The sequence below is a fragment of the Gobio gobio genome (genome assembly GCF_949357685.1).
Source record: "Gobio gobio genome assembly, chromosome: 10".
NCBI classification, from domain to species: Eukaryota; Metazoa; Chordata; class Actinopteri; order Cypriniformes; family Gobionidae; genus Gobio; species Gobio gobio.
Window position 1 is genome coordinate 16,002,864 of NC_137116.1, and position 22,500 is coordinate 16,025,363.

The 22,500-nt window shown below is 41.3% G+C and overlaps 1 protein-coding gene across 1 annotated transcript in view; it reads left to right on the top strand.

Moving 5' to 3' along the window:
* Positions 1-22,243, top strand: part of sncaip (synuclein, alpha interacting protein) — a gene marked incomplete at its 3' end in the record, with an annotated part of 22,729 nt that extends 486 nt beyond the window's left edge. Inside the window, exons 2-7 of the mRNA XM_079826300.1 lie at positions 721-791; positions 2,506-2,563; positions 8,934-9,616; positions 11,859-12,038; positions 20,407-20,520; positions 22,079-22,243. Coding sequence (XP_079682426.1) covers positions 735-791; positions 2,506-2,563; positions 8,934-9,616; positions 11,859-12,038; positions 20,407-20,520; positions 22,079-22,243 — 1,257 coding nt within the window. The 5' untranslated portion in view covers positions 721-734. The remainder of the gene's footprint in view (positions 1-720; positions 792-2,505; positions 2,564-8,933; positions 9,617-11,858; positions 12,039-20,406; positions 20,521-22,078) is intronic.
* Positions 22,244-22,500: the final 257 nt, after the last annotated feature.

Genomic DNA, 22,500 nt, shown 5'->3' on the forward strand with positions numbered 1-22,500 from the left:
ATCAAAATATAAATAAGTTTCTTTTCATCTGACGTCATGGACGCCAAACGGGCGTGGCTAAATAACGACTATCATTAGTTTTATTACCAGTCCTTCTTTTGTAGCCACGCCCACTTTCCGCTGTCCAATCCGGTGCTGACGGATGAGAGCAAGCCCCGCCCCTCGCCGAATCCTAAAATCATAAAAATGAAAAAAGTTTAAATATTTAAAATAAAGTTTAAAATAAATTTTAGCATTTACTAAATAAAATTCATTAAATCATGAAAAACGAAAGATTGAAAATAATTTAAAATAAAAACAAATTCAAATTAAATAAAATGCATAATAAAAAAATCAAAAAATTAAATGAACATTTAAAATAAAGTTTAACATTTACAAAAAAAATTAATAAAAAATGAAAGATTGAAATAAATAAGAAAGAAAGAAAATCTAAATAAAACATTATTAAAACAGCTTAAAATAGATAATTTCTAAATAAAAACAAATCTAGCATGAAATGCTCACTAAAACCTAAAATCATAAAAATGAAAAAAAGTAAAATATTATTTATTAAAAAAAGTTTAGCATTTACAAAAAAAAATCTAAATCATAAAAAACATAAATAATATTTAAATAAAACACTTACAAAAAACATTAAAACATTAAAGCGTAAAATACATTAAAGCGTCGTGTTACTCATGTTTGGCTGGTGTGTGTGTGTGTGTGTGTGTGTGTTCTCAGAATGCTGGCTGAAGATGGACGCTCCTGAATACCTGGATCTGGACGAGATCGACTTCACGGATGATTTACCTGTGAGTAGTTTCGCAGTTCCCAAACCTCTGAGTTCAAAGGTCAATATTTCACGTTCCCGGTTCACTGATGTCGGTCAATGGTCACATGACATATTTCATCTTCTTTACTGTTGTTTTGATTTATTTCTTATTTGGAAGTTTTTTTATTTATGTATTATGATTAGTGTGTTTTATTGAGATATTTTTATTTTACATAATTTTCATGATTTAATTAACTTTTAGTACGCATTTTATTTTAGATTTGTTTTTCTGGTAAGTATTTTTAAATAATCTATTTTACGCTTTAATGTTTTTTCTAAGTGTTTCTAAGTATGTTTTTTATGATTTAGATTTTTTTTGTAAATGCTAAACTTTTTTTAATAAATAATATTTTACTTTTTTTCATTTTTATGATTTTAGGTTTTAGTGAGCATTTCGTGTTGGATTTGTTTTTATTTAGAAATTATCTATTTTTATTTTAAGCTGTTTTAATAATGTTTTATTTAGATTTTCTTTATTTATTATTTATTTCAATCTTTAGTTTTTTTTTTTTAGTAAATGTTACACTTTATTTTAAATATTTATTTTAAATGTTCATTTAATTTTTATGATTTTTTTATTATGTATTTTATTTAATTTTAATTTGTTTTTATTTTAAATTATTTTCAATCTTTCGTTTTTCATAATTTTATTTAGTAAATGCTAAAATTTATTTTAAACTTTATTTTAAATATTTCAACTTTTTTCATTTTTATGATTTTAGGATTTAGTAAGCATTTTATTTTTATTTATTTTTATTTTACAATAATTTATTTTAATTATTAATTTTTATGATTTAATGAATTTTTAGTGGGCATTTTATGTTTGATTTGTTTTTATTTTACGCTTTAATGTTTTAATAATTTTTTTTATTAAGTATTTTATTTATTTATATTTCAATCTTTCATTTTTGATTTAATGATTTTTTTAGTAAATGTTAAACTTTATTTTAAATGTTCATTTAATTTTAAAATATGTATGATTTGTTTTTAGTATGCATTTTATTTTAAATTATTTTCAATCTTTCGTTTTTCATGATTTAATGAATTTTCTTTAGTAAATGCAAACATTTATTTTAAAAGATTTATTTATTTCATTTTATGATTTAATTTTAGTATGCATTTAATTTTTATTTGTTTTTATTTTAAATGTATTTGTTTCAATCTTTCATTTTTATAATTTAATTATCAACTTATGAAGCCTTTGTGTGAGATGTTGAGTGTACATTAAAGGCACAATATGTAAGATTTCTGGATTAATATCCTCTAGATCAGTATTATATATATTGTGTTGACTTTATCCCAAATGTGAATGTTTGTGATGGACAGAAACTCCTCATTGTTCTCCAGCTCAACACAGTTAGTCTGATTGTGTAAATCTGCTGTTGTTGATTTACCCAGAATGCCATGTTTTCCCGCCTCATATGATCACTGTAGTGTGAACAAGTGTCTCATAGTAGCGCCCAGCCAACATTACAACATCACTTTAACACACTCACATGTTTGTGAGAGGATCAAACACACACACACACACACACACATGAGCGGAAGAAGCGCTCGCGGCAGAATAAAAGCTCCGCCCACTCACGAGTCAAGACACGCCTCTGAGACTAATAATTACACACTGCGCCTTTAAGTGCTGGCCGTCTTATTTAACTTATATTAACTTTAACACGTCCTGATTTCTCCCATCACAGTACAAGAGCATTCCGGAGCTGTGCCGAAGACACGATGGACAGAGCGACGAGAGACCAGGTACGGCTCACTCCATCCATCAGTGTGAGCTAGTTTTAGGGCGCTTTCACACCTAGCTTGTTTGGTCCGGATTTTCGGACTTTTCAGTTTCGTCCGAATCAAAAAATGTTATATATGTGTGTACTCTGTATAATTATTATGTATATATAAATAATCTTGTGTCCACTTAGCGACTGTATTGAAAATAGCTACTTGTCTTGTTGCCAGGACAATAGTTTTTTTTTATTTTGCATTATAATGGATTATAATTTATAACGTAAGGCTGGATGTATCCCTTACATCTTAGGACTTTTATTACAAACAAAACATATGATAGAAAGGTCATTTTTGTCTATAAAAAAAAAAAGGATTTTTGAATATGATTTTTTTTTTTTGTAAGACATAAAATGACTTAAGACTCGACTCTAGGCCTGAAACGATTCATCGAGTTACTCGATTAACTCGATTACAAATATTCCTCGTTAAATTCCTATGACGCGCAGGGATCTGATTCACATGGACCGCTGTTCAATGTTCCGGAAGCACACCATAGCGCGAGATACATTTTGAATTTAGTTGGAGTATGTCCATAAACGGCAGAGAATGTCTAAAGTTTGGAATCATTACAATCTTAAAGGGTTAGTTCACCCAAAAATGTAAATTGTGTCATTAATGACTGAGCCTCATGTGGTTGGACACCCGTCAGACCTCCGTTCATCTTCAGACACAAATGAAGATATTTTAGTGTAAATCTGATGCTCTGAAAGGCCTCCATTGGCTCAACTTTACACTCTCAAGACCCTTAAAAGACACTAAAGACTAAAGTTACAAAGTCCATCTCACTACAGCGGCTCTACAATAACTTTATGAAGACGAGAATAGTTTCTGTGCGCAAAAAAACCCTAAATAACGACTTATATAGTGATGACGATTTCAAAACACGGCCTCATGAAGCTTCGAAGCGTTATGAATCAGTGAGTCGATTCAGCGGTTCAGAGCGTTATGAATCAGTGAGTCGATTCAGCGGTTCAGAGCGTTATGAATCAGCGAGTCGATTCAGCGGTTCAGAGCGTTATGAATCAGTGAGTCGATTCAGCGGTTCAGAGCGTTATGAATCAGTGAGTCGATTCAGCGGTTTGGATCGCCAAATTTCAGCAGTTTGGCGGTTTGACACGCGATCCGAATCATGATTCGACTCACTGATTCATAACGCTTCGAAGCTTCATGATGCCGTGTTTTGAAATCGTCATCACTATATAAGTCGTTATTTAGGGTTTTTTTGCGCACAAAAACTATTCTCGTCTTCATAAAGTTATTGTAGAGCCGCTGTAGTGAGATGGACTTTGTAACTTTAGTCTTTAGTGTCTTTTAAGGGTCTTGAGAGTGTAAAGTTGAGCCAATGGAGGCCTTTCAGAGCATCAGATTTACACTAAAATATCTTCATTTGTGTCTGAAGATGAACGGAGGTCTGACGGGTGTCCAACGATATGAGGCTCAGTCATTAATGACGGAATTTTCATTTTTGGGTGAACTAACCCTTTAAAAAAGAAGAGAACAATGTGTGTCTACTGCAAACTAGACCTTGCATTCCACAGCAGGACGACTTCAATGATTCAGCATCTGAACCGAAAACATCCGCTCCATGCGGTTTCACCAAGCGTCGCTGAAACGTAGCCTAATGGTGCGTTCACATCGGACGCGATTCGCGCGAGTGATTTACATGTTAAGTCAATGCAGAGACGCGAAATGGCATTCTGCGGCGCGATTCACGCGAATGAGGCGGCGAGATTCGGGCGATTCACGCGATTGAGACGGCGCGAAGGACGCGAATTGAGCGTTTTGAACGTGCGAATCGCTCAAGTTGAAAAATCTGAACTTTGGCGGATATTTCGCGCCGCGTTAACCAATCAGGAGCTTGCTCTAGTAGTGACAACAATGAGGAGAAAATCTGTATCTGTGGTTCAGACAATATGATTATCACTGTGATAACATTAAATGACATGAAACACAACCCAGTCTCTTTTTGTTAAATGCAAGTTTATGTTTGATCAATAATACAAAAGTATAAGTAAAAGGTATAATAAGCTACACATGAAATAAAGCAAACAATTCAGTCAAACATTCAAAGTCAGTGCTAGTCGGCTAACGTTACAACTGCAACGTACAGTTATAGCCTAAAGATATAAAGTAATGAAACTTATCTTTGCCCTCAGTCTAAACGATTTGCCAGGGAACAAATTATAGATCCATGAGAGCAAAGATCGGCCGTTACAAGACGAATTATATCTGGAGCCGCCACAGAGACATCAGAGCCAGCGGCAGAAGAACTGGCTGAGGAAAGGCTGATCTCACCGGGTTAATGAGCGCCGCTGATCCACTGGAGCTCACACACACACACACACACACACACCAGATCACATGTTCAAATAGACACTCTTTATATAAATAAACCACAGATTTGAGCTTTAAACAACTACATTATCGGCTGAAAAAGTTTTAAAACTACGTTTTGTCACACATTAACAGTAGATTTTAACAAAAAAAAGACGTGTAAACACAGCCCATGTCAGACATTTCTCAACGAGACGAGCTGCTGGCAGAAGCTCCGCCCATGAGGAGAATCACGTCTGTTGTGCAGTGAATGTCACGCACGATTGAAGCGAGTAAACTCAAAATGTTCAAGCGTCCACCTTCGCGCGATTAGCGCAAATCGCGTCCGGTGTGAACGCCACATAAGCCTATACATTGTTGTTCGCTGATTTTAATCCCATACTATATTTGTAGCGATGCCGTGATGCGGTTTGACTAGATATGATGTTTAGCTTTGATGTTTTTAAATAGTACGGTATTCACGTTTTGTAAGAGAGTATAGCCTAAAAAAAAAAAACCTTCACACACACACGCATGCACACTCGTCTCTCTCAAGTTGGTTGTTAAAAAAAAGGATTTTAAAAAAAATCTGATTAATCGATTACAAAAATAATCGATAGCTGCAGCCATACTTGACTCGGACTCCAGCTTAAAGACTTCAGACTTGACTCGGACTCCAGATGAAAGACTTCAGACTTGACTCGGACTCCAGATGAAAGACTTCAGACTTGACTCGGACTCCAGATGAAAGACTTCAGACTTGACTCGGACTCCAGATGAAAGACTTCAGACTTGACTCGGACTCCAGATGAAAGACTTCAGACTTGACTCGGACTCCAGATGAAAGACTTCAGACTTGACTCGGACTCCAGCTTAAAGACTTCAGACTTGACTCGGACTCCAGCTTAAAGACTTCAGACTTGACTCGGACTCCAGATGAAAGACTTCAGACTTGACTCGGACTCCAGCTTAAAGACTTCAGACTTGACTCGGACTCCAGCTTAAAGACTTCAGACTTGACTCGGACTCCAGCTTAAAGACTTCAGACTTGACTCGGACTCCAGCTTAAAGACTTCAGACTTGACTCGGACTCCAGATGAAAGACTTCAGACTTGACTCGGACTCCAGATGAAAGACTTCAGACTAGACTCGGACTCCAGATGAAAGACTTCAGACTAGACTCGGACTCCAAATGAAAGACTTCAGACTTGACTCGGACTCCAGCTGAAAGACTTCAGACTTGACTCGGACTCCAGATGAAAGACTTCAGACTAGACTCGGACTCCAAATGAAAGACTTCAGACTTGACTCGGACTCCAGCTGAAAGACTTCAGACTTGACTCGGACTCCAGCTGAAAGACTTCAGACTAGACTCGGACTCCAGATGAAAGACTTCAGACTAGACTCGGACTCCAGATGAAAGACTTCAGACTTGACTCGGACTCCAGATGAAAGACTTCAGACTTGACTCGGACTCCAGCTTAAAGACTTCAGACTTGACTCGGACTCCAGCTGAAAGACTTCAGACTTGACTCGGACTCCAGCTTAAAGACTCCAGACTTGACTCGGACTCCAGCTTAAAGACTCCAGACTTGACTCGGACTCCAGCTTAAAGACTTCAGACTTGACTCGGACTCCAGCTTAAGGACTTCAGACTTGACTCGGACTCCAGCTTAAAGACTTCAGACTTGACTCGGACTCCAGCTTAAAGACTTCAGACTTGACTCGGACTCCAGCTTAAAGACTCCAGACTTGACTCGGACTCCAGCTTAAAGACTCCAGACTTGACTCGGACTCCAGCTTAAAGACTTCAGACTTGAATCGGACTCTAGCTTAAAGACTTCAGACTTGACTCGGACTCCAGCTTAAAGACTTCAGACTTGACTCGGACTCCAGATGAAAGACTTCAGACTTGACTCGGACTCCAGATGAAAGACTTCAGACTAGACTCGGACTCCAGCTTAAAGACTTCAGACTTGAATCGGACTCCAGATGAAAGACTTCAGACTTGACTCGGACTCCAGATGAAAGACTTCAGACTAGACTCGGACTCCAGCTTAAAGACTTCAGACTTGAATCGGACTCCAGATGAAAGACTTCAGACTAGACTCGGACTCCAGCTGAAAGACTTCAGACTTGAATCGGACTCCAGATGAAAGACTTCAGACTAGACTCGGACTCCAGCTTAAAGACTTCAGACTTGACTCGGACTCCAGATGAAAGACTTCAGACTAGACTCGGACTCCAAATGAAAGACTTCAGACTTGACTCGGACTCCAGCTGAAAGACTTCAGACTTGACTCGGACTCCAGCTGAAAGACTTCAGACTAGACTCGGACTCCAGATGAAAGACTTCAGACTAGACTCGGACTCCAGATGAAAGACTTCAGACTTGACTCGGACTCCAGATGAAAGACTTCAGACTTGACTCGGACTCCAGCTTAAAGACTTCAGACTTGACTCGGACTCCAGCTGAAAGACTTCAGACTTGACTCGGACTCCAGCTTAAAGACTCCAGACTTGACTCGGACTCCAGCTTAAAGACTCCAGACTTGACTCGGACTCCAGCTTAAAGACTTCAGACTTGACTCGGACTCCAGCTTAAGGACTTCAGACTTGACTCGGACTCCAGCTTAAAGACTTCAGACTTGACTCGGACTCCAGCTTAAAGACTTCAGACTTGACTCGGACTCCAGCTTAAAGACTCCAGACTTGACTCGGACTCCAGCTTAAAGACTCCAGACTTGACTCGGACTCCAGCTTAAAGACTTCAGACTTGAATCGGACTCTAGCTTAAAGACTTCAGACTTGACTCGGACTCCAGCTTAAAGACTTCAGACTTGACTCGGACTCCAGATGAAAGACTTCAGACTTGACTCGGACTCCAGATGAAAGACTTCAGACTAGACTCGGACTCCAGCTTAAAGACTTCAGACTTGAATCGGACTCCAGATGAAAGACTTCAGACTTGACTCGGACTCCAGATGAAAGACTTCAGACTAGACTCGGACTCCAGCTTAAAGACTTCAGACTTGAATCGGACTCCAGATGAAAGACTTCAGACTAGACTCGGACTCCAGCTGAAAGACTTCAGACTTGAATCGGACTCCAGATGAAAGACTTCAGACTAGACTCGGACTCCAGCTTAAAGACTTCAGACTTGACTCGGACTCCAGCTTAAAGACTTCAGACTTGAATCGGACTCCAGCTTAAAGACTTCAGACTTGAATCGGACTCCAGCTTAAAGACTTTAGACTTGACTCGGACTCCAGATGAAAGACTTCAGACTTGACTCGGACTCCAGATGAAAGACTTCAGACTAGACTCGGACTCCAGATGAAAGACTTCAGACTTGACTCGGACTCCAGATGAAAGACTTCAGACTTGACTCGGACTCCAGATGAAAGACTTCAGACTTGACTCGGACTCCAGATGAAAGACTTCAGACTAGACTCGGACTCCAGATGAAAGACTTCAGACTTGACTCGGACTCCAGATGAAAGACTTCAGACTTGACTCGGACTCCAGATGAAAGACTTCAGACTTGACTCGGACTCCAGCTTAAAGACTTCAGACTTGACTCGGACTCCAGCTTAAAGACTTCAGACTTGACTCGGACTCCAGATGAAAGACTTCAGACTTGACTCGGACTCCAGCTTAAAGACTTCAGACTAGACTCGGACTCCAGATGAAAGACTTCAGACTTGACTCGGACTCCAGATGAAAGACTTCAGACTTGACTCGGACTCCAGCTTAAAGACTTCAGACTTGACTCGGACTCCAGATGAAAGACTTCAGACTTGACTCGGACTCCAGATGAAAGACTTCAGACTTGAATCGGACTCCAGCTTAAAGACTTCAGACTTGACTCGGACTCCAGCTTAAAGACTTCAGACTTGACTCGGACTCCAGATGAAAGACTTGTGAACATCTCTGGACTGTGGGACACTTCATTATAACCGAACCAAGCCTTGAATTCATGTGTATGTGATATAAGTGATCATTCTGTGTTGTGTTTCAGCTCCAGCCATCAACTGGGGTCGTCCGGTGGCGCCACACGGCGGAGCGGGAATCAAACCCACCGGCATCGCAGATGTCTACAGCAAATTCCGTCCCGTCAAGCGCGTGTCGCCCCTCAAACACCAGCCGGAGGAGGCGGAGGCGGAGGCGGACGGGAAGAGCGGCGAGCAGAACGCGGAGCGGAGTAAAGAGGACGCCTCCACCTCCCCGAAGAGCAAAGGCTCCGGGAACACGGCTCTGTTCGGAGAGCTGGAGCACTACGACCTGGACATGGACGAGATCCTGGACGTGCCCTATATCAAGTCCAGTCAGCAGACGGCCTCACTGCCCCGCACAGCCTCAGAGAGGCGGAGAGGAGGTGGAGGAGGAGGTGGAGGAGGAGGAGGAGGAGCGCTCACACACTCTGAGAGCCTGAGCGGCGGGACACAGTTCTGGCCCGACATCAGGAAGTCAAAGTCGATGGATCTCAGGGCTCAGAGTGCGGCGTTCGAGCACGGCCACGCCTCAGAGATGGAGAAGCTGCCCTTCCCGGACAAATCCCCAGCCGACGCCGGGCAGGCGTTCCCGCTCCAGGGATCCAGAGCCACGAGGGGAGGCTTCCGAGCGTTTGGAGACGGCGATGAAGAAGCCAAGAAGACGCAGAACATCCTGAACATCGTGAGAGAGGGGCAGATCTCACTGCTGGTACGAGTGCCACAGCCGCCATCAGTTAACGTCTATTATAGGGTCATCACACACACACTGGGTTTTTTTTGTGAAATGTAGGGACATTCCATAGGCGTAATGGTTTTTATACCGTACAAACTGTATTTTTTATCCCCCTACACTGCCCCTGCCCCTAAACCTACCCATCACACACACACACACACACACACACACGCACACACACACTGCCCCTGCCCCTGCCCCTAAACCTACCCATCACACACACACACACACACACTGCCCCTGTCCCTAAACCTACCCATCTCACACAAACACACACACACACACACACACTGCCCCTGCCCCTAAACCTACCCATCACACATACACACACTAACTGCCCTTACCCCTAAACCTACCCATCACACACACACACACACACACACACACTGCCCCTACCCCTAAACCTACCCATCACACACACACACACACACACACACACACACACACACACACACACACACACACACACACACACACACACACACACTGCCCCTGTCCCTAAACCTACCCATCACACACACACACACACACACACACACACACACACTGCCCCTACCCCTAAACCTACCCATCACACACACACACACACACACACACACTGCCCCTACCCCTAAACCTACCCATCACACACACACACACACACTCACACACACACTAACTGCCCTTACCCCTAAACCTACCCATCACACACACACACACACACACACATGTAGTGTTTTCATCTTTTATGGGGACTTTCCATAGGCGTAATGGTTTTTATACCGTACATACCGTATATTCTATCCCCCTACACTGCCCCTGCCCCTAAACCTACCCATCACAGGAGACATTCTGCAATTTTACATTTTCAAAAAACATCACTTAGTCTGATTTATAAGATGTTTTCCTCATGGGGACCTAAAAATGTCCCCACAAGGATGAGGATTTCGGATATTGCCATCTTTGTGGGGACATTTTGTCCCCATAACGTGATGATTACCAGTCCACACACACACACACACACACACACACACACACACACACACACACACACACACACACACACACACACACACACACAGTCTGGTGTTAGTCTTGAGTATCTCTAGAGTAGTGTTGATCCTTCATATCTCCCAAGAGTCTTTAGTTTATCAGATTTATAAAAGACAGAAACACTGAACCGATTCTTTCTGAACACAGCCGAGCTCGTGGAGGAGAGCAGTGGGCGGAGCTAAAGACACACACACACACACTCACTCACACACACACACACACTATACGTTGGTGTTGTTCACATTATATGCACTTTCACGCAGATTGCCAACAAAACACATTTGAAGCATCAGCTCTTCTCTCAGTGTCTGAAACGCTACGTTTGTAGATCCGTCTCTCTAAACCCCGCCTCTCTGAGAGCTGCTCTGCTCTGATTGGTCAGAAAGCAAGCACTCATTATCATATCTGAATCTCAGTGATACGATTAGTAGCGATGGCGTGGGTTTGACCATCTCAATCTCAGCAGAAAACAGCGTCTTCACCACATGACCAACACCAACCAAACTCTTCCAGTGTTAGAGACGACTACAGTGAGTAAGGGCGGGGCTAAGAGACGCTGTTCAGCCAATCATGACCATAGGGCGGGCATTATGCAAATTAACTACAGTGAGTGAGGGCGGGGCAAAGAGACGCTGTTCAGCCAGTCAAGACCATAGGGTGGGCATTATGCAAATGAACTACAGTGAGTTAGGGCGGGGCAAAAAGACGCTGTTCAGCCAGTCAAGACCATAGGGTGGGCATTATGCAAATGAACTACAGTGAGTGAGGGTGGGGCAAAGAGGCACTGTTCAGCCAATCAAGACCATAGGGCGGGCATTATGCAAATTAACTACAGTGAGTGAGTGCGGGGCTAAGAGACGCTGTTCAGCCAATCACGACCAGAGGGCAGGTATTATGCAAATTAGGTACAGTGAGTGAGGGCGGGGCAAAGAGACGCTGTTCAGCCAATCACGACCAGAGGGCAGGTATTATGCAAATTAGGTACCGTGAGTGAGGGTGGGGCAAAGAGACGCTGTTCAGCCAATCAAGACCATAGGGCGGGCATTATGCTAATTATCTACAAACCTATTTAGATTCAGCAGGAAGTGAGACTGAACCACTGACGACTGAAACCGTTTACAGTTCGAATGACAGGTCATATCCCAAAAAGCAGAAGTTTAGTAATCCCCCATGTGTGTCTGTGCAGCCTCACTTCGCCACGGAGAACCTGGAGCGGATCCGGGACGAGGACGGGAATAACCTGTTGCACGTGTGTGCGGCCCAGGGTCACACCGCCTGCCTGCAGCACCTGACCCAGCTCATGGGCGAGGACTGGCTGAACGAGCGGAACCAGAACCAGCTCACCCCAGCGGGCCTCAGCGTACGGGTATGTGTTCCTCACCCCGGGGTCTGGGCGGTGATGATCCGGGGCCCTAGGGGGCGCTAGGGGTCTGGGCGGTGAGGATCCGGGGCCCTAGGGGGCGCTAGGGGTCTGGGCGGTGATGATCCGGGGCCCTAGGGGGCGCTAGGAGTCTGGGCGGTGTTGATCCGGGGCCCTAGGGGGCGCTAGGGGTCTGGGCGGTGATGATCCGGGGCCCTAGGGGGGCGCTAGGGGTCTGGGCGGTGATGATCCGGGGCCCTAGGGGGCGCTAGGGGTCTGGGCGGTGAGGATCTGGGGCCCTAGGGGCCGCTAGGGGTCTGGGCGGTGATGATCCGGGGCCCTAGGGGGCGCTAGGGGTCTGGGCGGTGATGATCCGGGGCCCTAGGGGACGCTAGGGGTCTGGACGGTGTTGATCCGGGGCCCTAGGGGACGCTAGGGGTCTGGGTGGTGATGATCCGGGGCCCTAGGGGACGCTAGGGGTCTGGACGGTGATGATCCGGGGCCCTAGGGGGCGCTAGGGGTCTGGGCGGTGATGATCCGGGGCCCTAGGGGACGCTAGGGGTCTGGGTGGTGATGATCCGGGGCCCTAGGGGACGCTAGGGGTCTGGACGGTGATGATCCGGGGCCCTAGGGGGCGCTAGGGGTCTGGGCGGTGTTGATCCGGGGCCCTAGGGGACGCTAGGGGTCTGGACGGTGTTGATCCGGGGCCCTAGGGGGCGCTAGGGGTCTGGGTGGTGATGATCCGGGGCCCTAGGGGACGCTAGGGGTCTGGACGGTGATGATCCGGGGCCCTAGGGGGCGCTAGGGGTCTGGGCGGTGATGATCCGGGGCCCTAGGGGACGCTAGGGGTCTGGGTGGTGATGATCCGGGGCCCTAGGGGACGCTAGGGGTCTGGACGGTGATGATCCGGGGCCCTAGGGGGCGCTAGGGGTCTGGGCGGTGTTGATCCGGGGCCCTAGGGGACGCTAGGGGTCTGGACGGTGATGATCCGGGGCCCTAGGGGACGCTAGGGGTCTGGACGGTGATGATCCGGGGCCCTAGGGGGCGCTAGGGGTCTGGGCGGTGTTGATCCGGGGCCCTAGGGGACGCTAGGGGTCTGGACGGTGATGATCCGGGGCCCTAGGGGGCGCTAGGGGTCTGGGCGGTGATGATCCGGGGCCCTAGGGGGCGCTAGGGGTCTGGGCGGTGATGATCCGGGGCCCTAGGGGGCGCTAGGGGTCTGGGCGGTGATGATCCGGGGCCCTAGGGGACGCTAGGGGTCTGGGCGGTGATGATCCGGGGCCGCTAGGGGTCTGGGGAGAACTTTTTCAGTTTTCAGCATATCAGAGTGAATGTTTGTGTATCTGTTTCCAGGCTTTCTTCAGTGATATAACAGTCATTTGAAAATGATTCATAAAACTCAAAATATTATCTTCACTAAAACATGGTAAAACTTTCATATTCAAGTAGCCTATGTCCCGTGAAGGAACGTGTCATATACTAAAATAAATATTGGCTATCATTTTCTAGTTAGTTCACATGCATTATTTTACACACTAGCAATAACAGTTCAAAATAATTAAGACTTTTTAAAGGTTTTTGAAAAGAGAAGGCTGGATTTATTTGATTAAAAATACAGTAAAAACACAATATTAAGAAATATGAATAAAATGTGTAATAGCTGTTGTGAATATATTGACAAGCTCCTGAAAGGACAAATACTATAACCACTCGAAAGGCACCATAAAAAGTCTACATTCTGCACTACATACTAAGTTTTAGACCATTGCATTGCTTTATATGGACTGTTTTTATGGTAGGTATTGAACTTTAGTGATATTAAACTTCACTGCATGGAAAAAATGCATTTAAAAAATCTAAATAATTTATTACCATGTGCATCAGTAATGCTTGTGATGTACACAAACAGTTTTTTGTTAAATACTAGTTATGCACCGATCATGATTTTACATGGCTGATTCCGATACCGATTTCCGATTTTTTTTTTTTACACAATAAAAGAACGAAAGTATACATGAACAAGATGTTTATTTGGTATTTAACAGGCTAAATTGGCTTTTGGCAAAATGAAAACAAGTCCGCAATCTGAAATTAACGGGAAATTGAATTGGAAATGAAAAGGCAACATCTGCATATTCTGCAATCCAAACAAAGATGTTCCTTAAATCAGCATTTGTTTTTAAATTCAGTGTAAAGAAAAAAAGTCTTTACCAGTGAAATTAAATAAAACCAAAGTATATAATTGTTCCAAAATGTTAAATCAAATAATGTTTAGTGCAACGAAAAAAACTAAGATGCTCCAGCAGGTGCTTTTTAAATCAAATTAAGTCTATGTAATTTTAAGGTAAAATAAAAATGATCATCCTATAGGCTACAGAACTGACAGTATTTCATTTCTAAAGTGCAGCATGTTCTTCTTTAGGCTACAAAAAGAAGTATTTCGGCTTTGTCACAAGTTAGTCTGTTTCGTTCTCATCCGATCCAACACGTGAGAAGCTGAGCTGAACAAACGCTCAGTATCAGGAGGCGGAGAGGTGAGCTCGCGCAACTTTAGCTTGCGCAACTTCAGCTCGCGCAACAACTTCAGCTCGCACAACTTCAGCTCGCGCAACTTCAGCTCGCGCAACTTCAGCTCGCGCAACTTCAGCTCGCGCAACAACTTCAGCTCGCGCAACTTCAGCTCGCTCATCTTCAGCTCGCGCAACAACTTCAGCTCGCGCAACTTCAGCTCGCTCAACTTCAGCTCGCGCAACAACTTCAGCTCGCTCAACTTCAGCTCTCTCAACTTCAGCTCGCGCAACAACTTCAGCTCGCTCAACTTCAGCTCGCGCAACTTCAGCTCGCGCAACTTCAGCTCGCTCAACTTCAGCTCGCGCAACTTCAGCTCGCGCAACAACTTCAGCTCGCGCAACTTCAGCTCGCTCATCTTCAGCTCGCGCAACAACTTCAGCTCGCGCAACTTCAGCTCGCTCAACTTCAGCTCGCGCAACAACTTCAGCTCGCGCAACTTCAGCTCGCTCAACTTCAGCTCGCTCAACTTCAGCTCGCGCAACAACTTCAGCTCGAACAACTTCAGCTCGCGCAACAACTTCAGCTCGCTCAACTTCAGCTCTCTCAACTTCAGCTCGCGCAACAACTTCAGCTCGCTCAACTTCAGCTCGCGCAACTTCAGCTCGCTCAACTTCAGCTCGCGCAACTTCAGCTTGCGCAACAACTTCAGCTTGCGCAACAACTTCAGCTTGCGCAACAACTTCAGCTCGCGCAACTTCAGCTCGCGCAACTTCAGCTCGCGCAACTTCAGCTCGCTCAACTTCAGCTCGTGCAACTTCAGCTCGCGCAACTTCAGCTCGCTCAACTTCAGCTCACGCAGCTTCAACTCACACAACTTCAGCTCACGCAACTTCAGCTCGCGCAACTTCAGCTTGCGCAACTTCAGCTCAAGTAGGAAAGCGGCTCTTCATTCCCTTCAGCGTATCTCGTCTCTTCCCTCAGTTCTCCAGTTTCCGTTTGTAACACACAAGTGACATGTTCGCGAATGATTGCAATATAGGCGTATGTGCACGCGGGCGCACTTCCGGAAAAATCGGCAGAAAAATACAAAGAAAACCGAAGCAAAAGCAAAGAAGCAAAAGAAGCAAAAACCGTCCGGTTTTTGGCCGGTCAAACGGTGCATCCCTACTAAATACAGATTTACATTTTTGTTTATCTGCATGTGACATTAACCGACATCAGAGAACCGTGAACATACTAACGAGTTGTTAAATTATTAACCTATTAACCCCCCCCCCTTTTTGAGAAGACGCATGAAAATGCACTGTCCAAACTTAAAGGGCTGTAATTCCAGAATGCTTTGGAATATAGACCTAAGTTTGACAAAGAAGACACTCGGCAGAAAATATTAAAATATGAAAAAGTTATGGAAGTCTAAATTTACTGTAAATAAAAAATGCTGTACTAAATATTTTTTATTCTATATAAAATATATATTTTACAAAAATGTTTTAATCTAAAATTACTATAAAATCAAAGCCAAGTTGTGTTCCAAATTTGAAGTTGATATCACAAAAATTGAGATGTTGTTTAGGCGCTGTACCAAAAACAGCCACCGGGTGTCATTCAAACTCCATTGATTGTTTTTTTTATGCATTTTCCTGTAAATTTCTGTCCAAATGTCACTTCCATCTCAATACAGTCACCAAATATGGACCCTTGAGACTCAGACCTTTCCGACGATATGTGTTTTGTCAAGATTAGAAAAGATTTTGATTATAAAGTAGTTAAAATAAATGTTGTAATATGAAACATGACACCGCCCACTAGGGGGAGGAGCCTGCTAGAAGAATTTACCATTTCCATGGTAAAGCAACGTCCAAATTCAAAACGGTTGATGAATTTTGAGTTCGTAAGCTTTCGAATGATACCTAATTTATAATCATTACTAAAATATATGATACGAAAAAAAGGCGATCAAAAAAAGAGCGCCAGGCGTTGGTATGGTGACAGTTAAGAGGTTAAAGTCTCACTGTAAATGTTTTATCTCAAAGGGCGTCAACACAATAACATTAGGGCCATCATATCAGTATCGACCGAGATACACTCATCCCCAAAAGTGTTGTGCCTTCCCATCACACACACATGAGCTTCACATTCTCAATCTGTAGGGTTTAATATTAAGACCTATTTAAAAAAAGGACCAGGAGAAAAATATTTTACATTTAAACATTTTTATTTTACACTTAAAGGGATAGTTCACCCAAAAATGAACATTAGCCCATGATTTACTCTCCCTCAAGTCATCCGAGGTGTGTGTGACATTCTTCTCTCAGACGAATAAAATCTGAGTTATATTACAAAAGTCCAGGCTAATCCAAGCTTTATAACTGCAGTAATAGTTGCTCGGTTTTTGAAGTCCATAAAAAGTGTATCTGTCCATCATATAACTGCTCCACGTGGCTCTGGGGTGTTAATAAAGGCCTTCTGAAGCAAATCAACGTGTTCGTGTAAGAAAAATATCCATATTTAAAAATGTATTTCATTTTTTTCTATGGCTCTGCATCAGCCGCGCCATCACTTCCGGCGAATAAGGTCAAAATACAGACGCGATCATAGATATATACATAGATTCCTCATTAGTGCCTGCGCGGATCGGTCGAATGAGGCATCTACGCATATATATCTATGATCGCGCCGGTATTTTGACCTTATTCGCCGGAAGTTATGGCGCTGGGAATACTAGATGACATTCGTCTGATAAGAGGTAAAAAAAAACATAAATACTGTTGGGTTTCTTGCAGAAACCGATGGTTTCGTGTCTTAAGACATCAATGAAGCATTATATGAATTTTTTATGTTATCTGTATCTGTCGATATATGAATTTTTAATGTTATTGGTATCGGCCGATATATAAATTTTTTGTTATCGGTATCTGTCGTTATATTAATTTTTATGTTATCGGCCGATATATGAATTTTTTATGTTATCAGTATCTGTTGATATATGATTTTTTTTGTTATCAGTATCTGTCGATATATGAATTTTTTGTTATCGGTATCTGTCGATATATTAATTTTTTATGTTATCGGTATCGGCCGATTATATGTTCATTTTTAATGTTATCAGTATCGTCGGTATATGAATTTTTAATGTTATTGGTATCGGCCGATATATAAATTTTTAATGTTATTGGTATCTGTCGATATATGAATTTTTAATGTTATTGGTATCGGCCGATATATAAATTTTTAATGTTATTGGTATCTGTCGATATATGAATTTTTAATGTTATCAGTATCGGTCGATATATATAAATTTTTTATGTTATCGGCCGATATATGAATTTATGTTATCAGTATCTGTCGATATATATGAATTTTTAATGTTATTGGTATCTGTCGATATATACATTTTTTGTTATCGGTATCTGTCGATATATGAATTTTTTATGTTATCGGTATCTGTCGATATATGATTTTTTTATGTTATCGGTATCGGCCGATTATATGTTCATTTTTAATGTCATCAGTATCGGTCGATATATGCATTTTTAATGTTATCGGTATCGGCCGATTATATGTTCCTTTTTTATGTTATCGGTATCTGTCGATATATGTTAATTTTGTATGTTATCGGCCGATATATGAATTTTTTTATGTTATCAGTATCTGTCGATATATGATTTTTTTTTATCGGTATCTGTCGATATATGAATTTTTTATGTTATTGGTATCTGTCGATATATTAATTTGTTAATGTTATCAGTATCTGTCGATATATTAATTTTTTATGTTATCAGTATCTGTCGATATATAAATTTTTTATGTTATCGGTATCTGTCGATATATACATTTTTGATGTTATCGGTATCAGCCGATATATGAATTTTTAATGTTATCGGTATCTGTTGATATATGAATTTTTTATGTTATCGGTATCGGTCGATTATATGTTCCTTTTTAATGTTATCGGTATCGGGCGATTATATGTTCCTTTTTAATGTTATCGGTATCTGTTGATATATAAATTTTTAATGTTATCGGTATCGGTCGATTATCTGTTCATTTTTAATGTTATCGGTATCTGTTTATATAAATTTTTTTAATGTTATCGGTATCGACCGATTATATGTTCATTTTTAATGTTATCAGTATCTGTCGATATATACATTTTTGATGTTATCGGTATCAGCCGATATATGAATTTTTAATGTTATCGGTATCTGTTGATATATGAATTTTTTATGTTATCGGTATCGGTCGATTATATGTTCCTTTTTAATGTTATCGGTATCGGGCGATTATATGTTCCTTTTTAATGTTATCGGTATCTGTTGATATATAAATTTTTAATGTTATCGGTATCGGTCGATTATCTGTTCATTTTTAATGTTATCGGTATCTGTTTATATAAATTTTTTTAATGTTATCGGTATCGACCGATTATATGTTCATTTTTAATGTTATCAGTATCGGTCGATATATATGCATTTTTAATGTTATTGGTATCTGTCGATATATGAATTTTGAATGTTATCGGTATCGGCTGATTATATGTTCCTTTTTAATGTTATCGGTATCGGCTGATTATATGTTCCTTTTTAATGTTATCGGTATCTGTTGATATATGAATTTTGAATGTTATCGGTATCGGCCGATTATATGTTCCTTTTTAATGTTATCCGTATCGGCTGATTATATGTTCCTTTTTAATGTTATCCGTATCGGCCGATATATGAATTTTGAATGTTATCGGTATCGGCCGATCATATGTTCCTTTTTAATGTTATCCGTATCGGCCGATTATATGTTCCTTTTAAATGTTATCGGTATCTGTCGATATATGAATTTTGAATGTTATCGGTATCGGCCGATTATATGTTCCTTTTTAATGTTATCCGTATCGACCGATTATATGTTCATTTTTAATGTTATCAGTATCGGTCGATATATATGCATTTTTAATGTTATCGGTATCGGCCGATATATATGCATTTTTAATGTTATCGGTATCGGCTGATTATATGTTCCCTTTTAATGTTATCGGTATCTGTCGATATATGAATTTTGAATGTTATCGGTATCGGCTGATTATATGTTCCTTTTTAATGTTATCCGTATCGACCGATTATATGTTCATTTTTAATGTTATCAGTATCGGTCGATACATATGCATTTTTAATGTTATCGGTATCGGCCGATTTTATGTTCCCTTTTAATGTTATCAGTATCGGTCGATACATATGCATTTTTAATGTTATCGGTATCGGCCGATTTTATGTTCCCTTTTAATGTTATCGGTATCTGTCGATATATGAATTTTGAATGTTATCGGTATCGGCTGATTATATGTTCCTTTTTAATGTTATCGGTATCTGTCGATATATGAATTTTGAATGTTATCGGTATCGGCTGATTATATGTTCCTTTTTAATGTTATCGGTATCTGTCGATATATGAATTTTGAATGTTATCGGTATCGGCTGATTATATGTTCCTTTTTAATGTTATCCGTATCTGTCGATATATGAATTTTGAATGTTATCGGTATCGGCCGATTATATGTTCCTTTTTAATGTTATCCGTATCGGCCGATCAGAACTTTTGGCCGATATATTAAAGCCGATAAATGTATTATTTCCTTCAGCTGAGACACTTCAGATGCACAGATTGGTTTTGAATTGATTGGAATCACAGTTCACTGTATAGAATAAAAATCATATAAACATTTGGATCTAGATTGGGCTTTCAAATATAAAGAATGATCTGTTATTCATCCCTAATACACAGCTTCCCATCCAGGAAAATGTGATGACATCATCCTGCACTCGTGGGCGTGTACAGAAGTGTGTCCAATCAGACTGATCTTGTGTTTGTGTAGAACGGTCACCTGGAGTGTGTGCGCTGGATGGTGAGCGAAACCGAAGCCATCGCCGAGCTCAGCTGCACTAGAGAACATCCCAGCCTCATCCACCTCGCCGGGCGCCACGGGCAGGTGAGCGGCACACTGGGCATTTCGTTGACCAATAATTTTCGCCATAAATTTCGTCAGCGACCTTTTTTTCTCTGACGAAAACGAGACGATAACTAAATAAAAACTAGTGTTGGATGACAAAAACTATGACGGAAATCAACTTCGTCAGCAGATAAAGCGAGAGGAGAATAGTGAGGTTAGTGAGGGTGGATTAGGGCAGAGATGGGGTCAGAACTGATGATCTGAGAGCAGATGAACACATTTGATCTGAACTGATCTAACCTCTGGAAAACACACACACACAATCCAGCTCCAGAGCGGCTCAATCAATAACACACACTTATGCCAGACCAGTGTTTATGAACTAATGCTGATGAATAATGACAGTGTTTACTTTACGATGTTTATATAGTAATATGTTTTAGACGGTTGTAATGATGCATATTTTATCTCCTGAACTTGAATGAGCTCCTGCAACTGCAATAGGGGCGCATTTCAAAATAAGAGTCCCGGTGTATTTCCAGCTTGTTTATAATTAAAAGTCACGCATTATATATTCGTTTTTGCTTACACAATAAACTGTATTTAATTTCATTCCCATTTAATTCATAGTCAGGAGGAAAGACCAGTATTTGACACATATTCAATAAAGTATCAGGGTTATAATAGTTCACTAAAACCATAAAGAAAATCTTCATTAATTGAAATTAAATAAATGTTAACTAAATTAAATAAAAAAACATTTGAAGCTTTAGCTTAACCTGATATGGCCTACTGACTAAAACAGAAATACAAAGTTATAAAAACTATATAGATGTTTTTAAAAAACAAACAAAAAAAGTAGGGCTGTCAAAAAATTAATCGCATCCAAAATAAAAGTTTGTGTTTACATAATATATGTGTGTGTACTCTGTTAATTATTATTTATATATAAATACACACACAAGCATGTATATATTATTTTTATATAGAAAACATTTATATTTATATATATTATAGATTATATAAATGTATATACAGTATATACATGCAAATATTTCTTAAATATATACATGAATGTGTGTGTATTTATATATAAATAATAATTAACAGAGTACACACACATATATTATGTAAACACAAGCTTTTATTTGGATGCGATTTATCGCGATTAATCTTTTGACAGCCCTAAAAAAAAGTGAATTGAGCTCTTGCGTGTATTTTTAATGTCAAAAACAAAATGATGTCAAAATGTCAGTTCAAGTGACCGTCGGTTATGTGAAGCTTAAATGCGTAATGTATTACAATTGAACTAAACTCATTAGATTTTAGGAGACTAACACTAAAAACAATTCAGGCGACTAAAATATGACTAAAACTAAATCAAAATTTGCTGTCAAAATTAACACTGGAGCGGCCCCATGGTCACATGACTAATCTCGGCGGTCACATGACTAATCTTGGCGGTCACATGACTAATCTCGGCGATCACATGACTAATCACAGCCGGTCACATGACTAATCTCGGCGGTCACATGACTAATCTCGGCGGTCACATGACTAATCTTGGCGGTCACATGACTGATCTCATGTGTTGCAGGAGCGTGTCCTGCTGTGGCTGCTGCAGTTCATGCAGGAACAGGCCATTTCCCTGGACGAGCTGGACCAGAACGGAAACACGGCGGTCCATGTGGCGGCTCAGTTTGGACACCTCGGATGCCTTCAGGTGATCCGCACTTCACCTCTCACCGGGAAAGAGACATAGATAGCCATAATAAAGGCTAGATGTCTTACGGCGGAGTCTCTAACGTCATCAGCGGCGGCCATCTTGTCAGCGGCGGCCATCTTGTCACCAGCGGCCATCTTGTCACCGGCTGCCATCTTGTCAGCGGCGGCCATCTTGTCACAGGGCTCTGTGGTACCTGATGATCTGCATGAACACAAATACTCTTATCTCACTGAAATCTGGACGGATTTACAAATGATTTGGTTTCTTACAAACGTTATTAACGTGGCTATAAT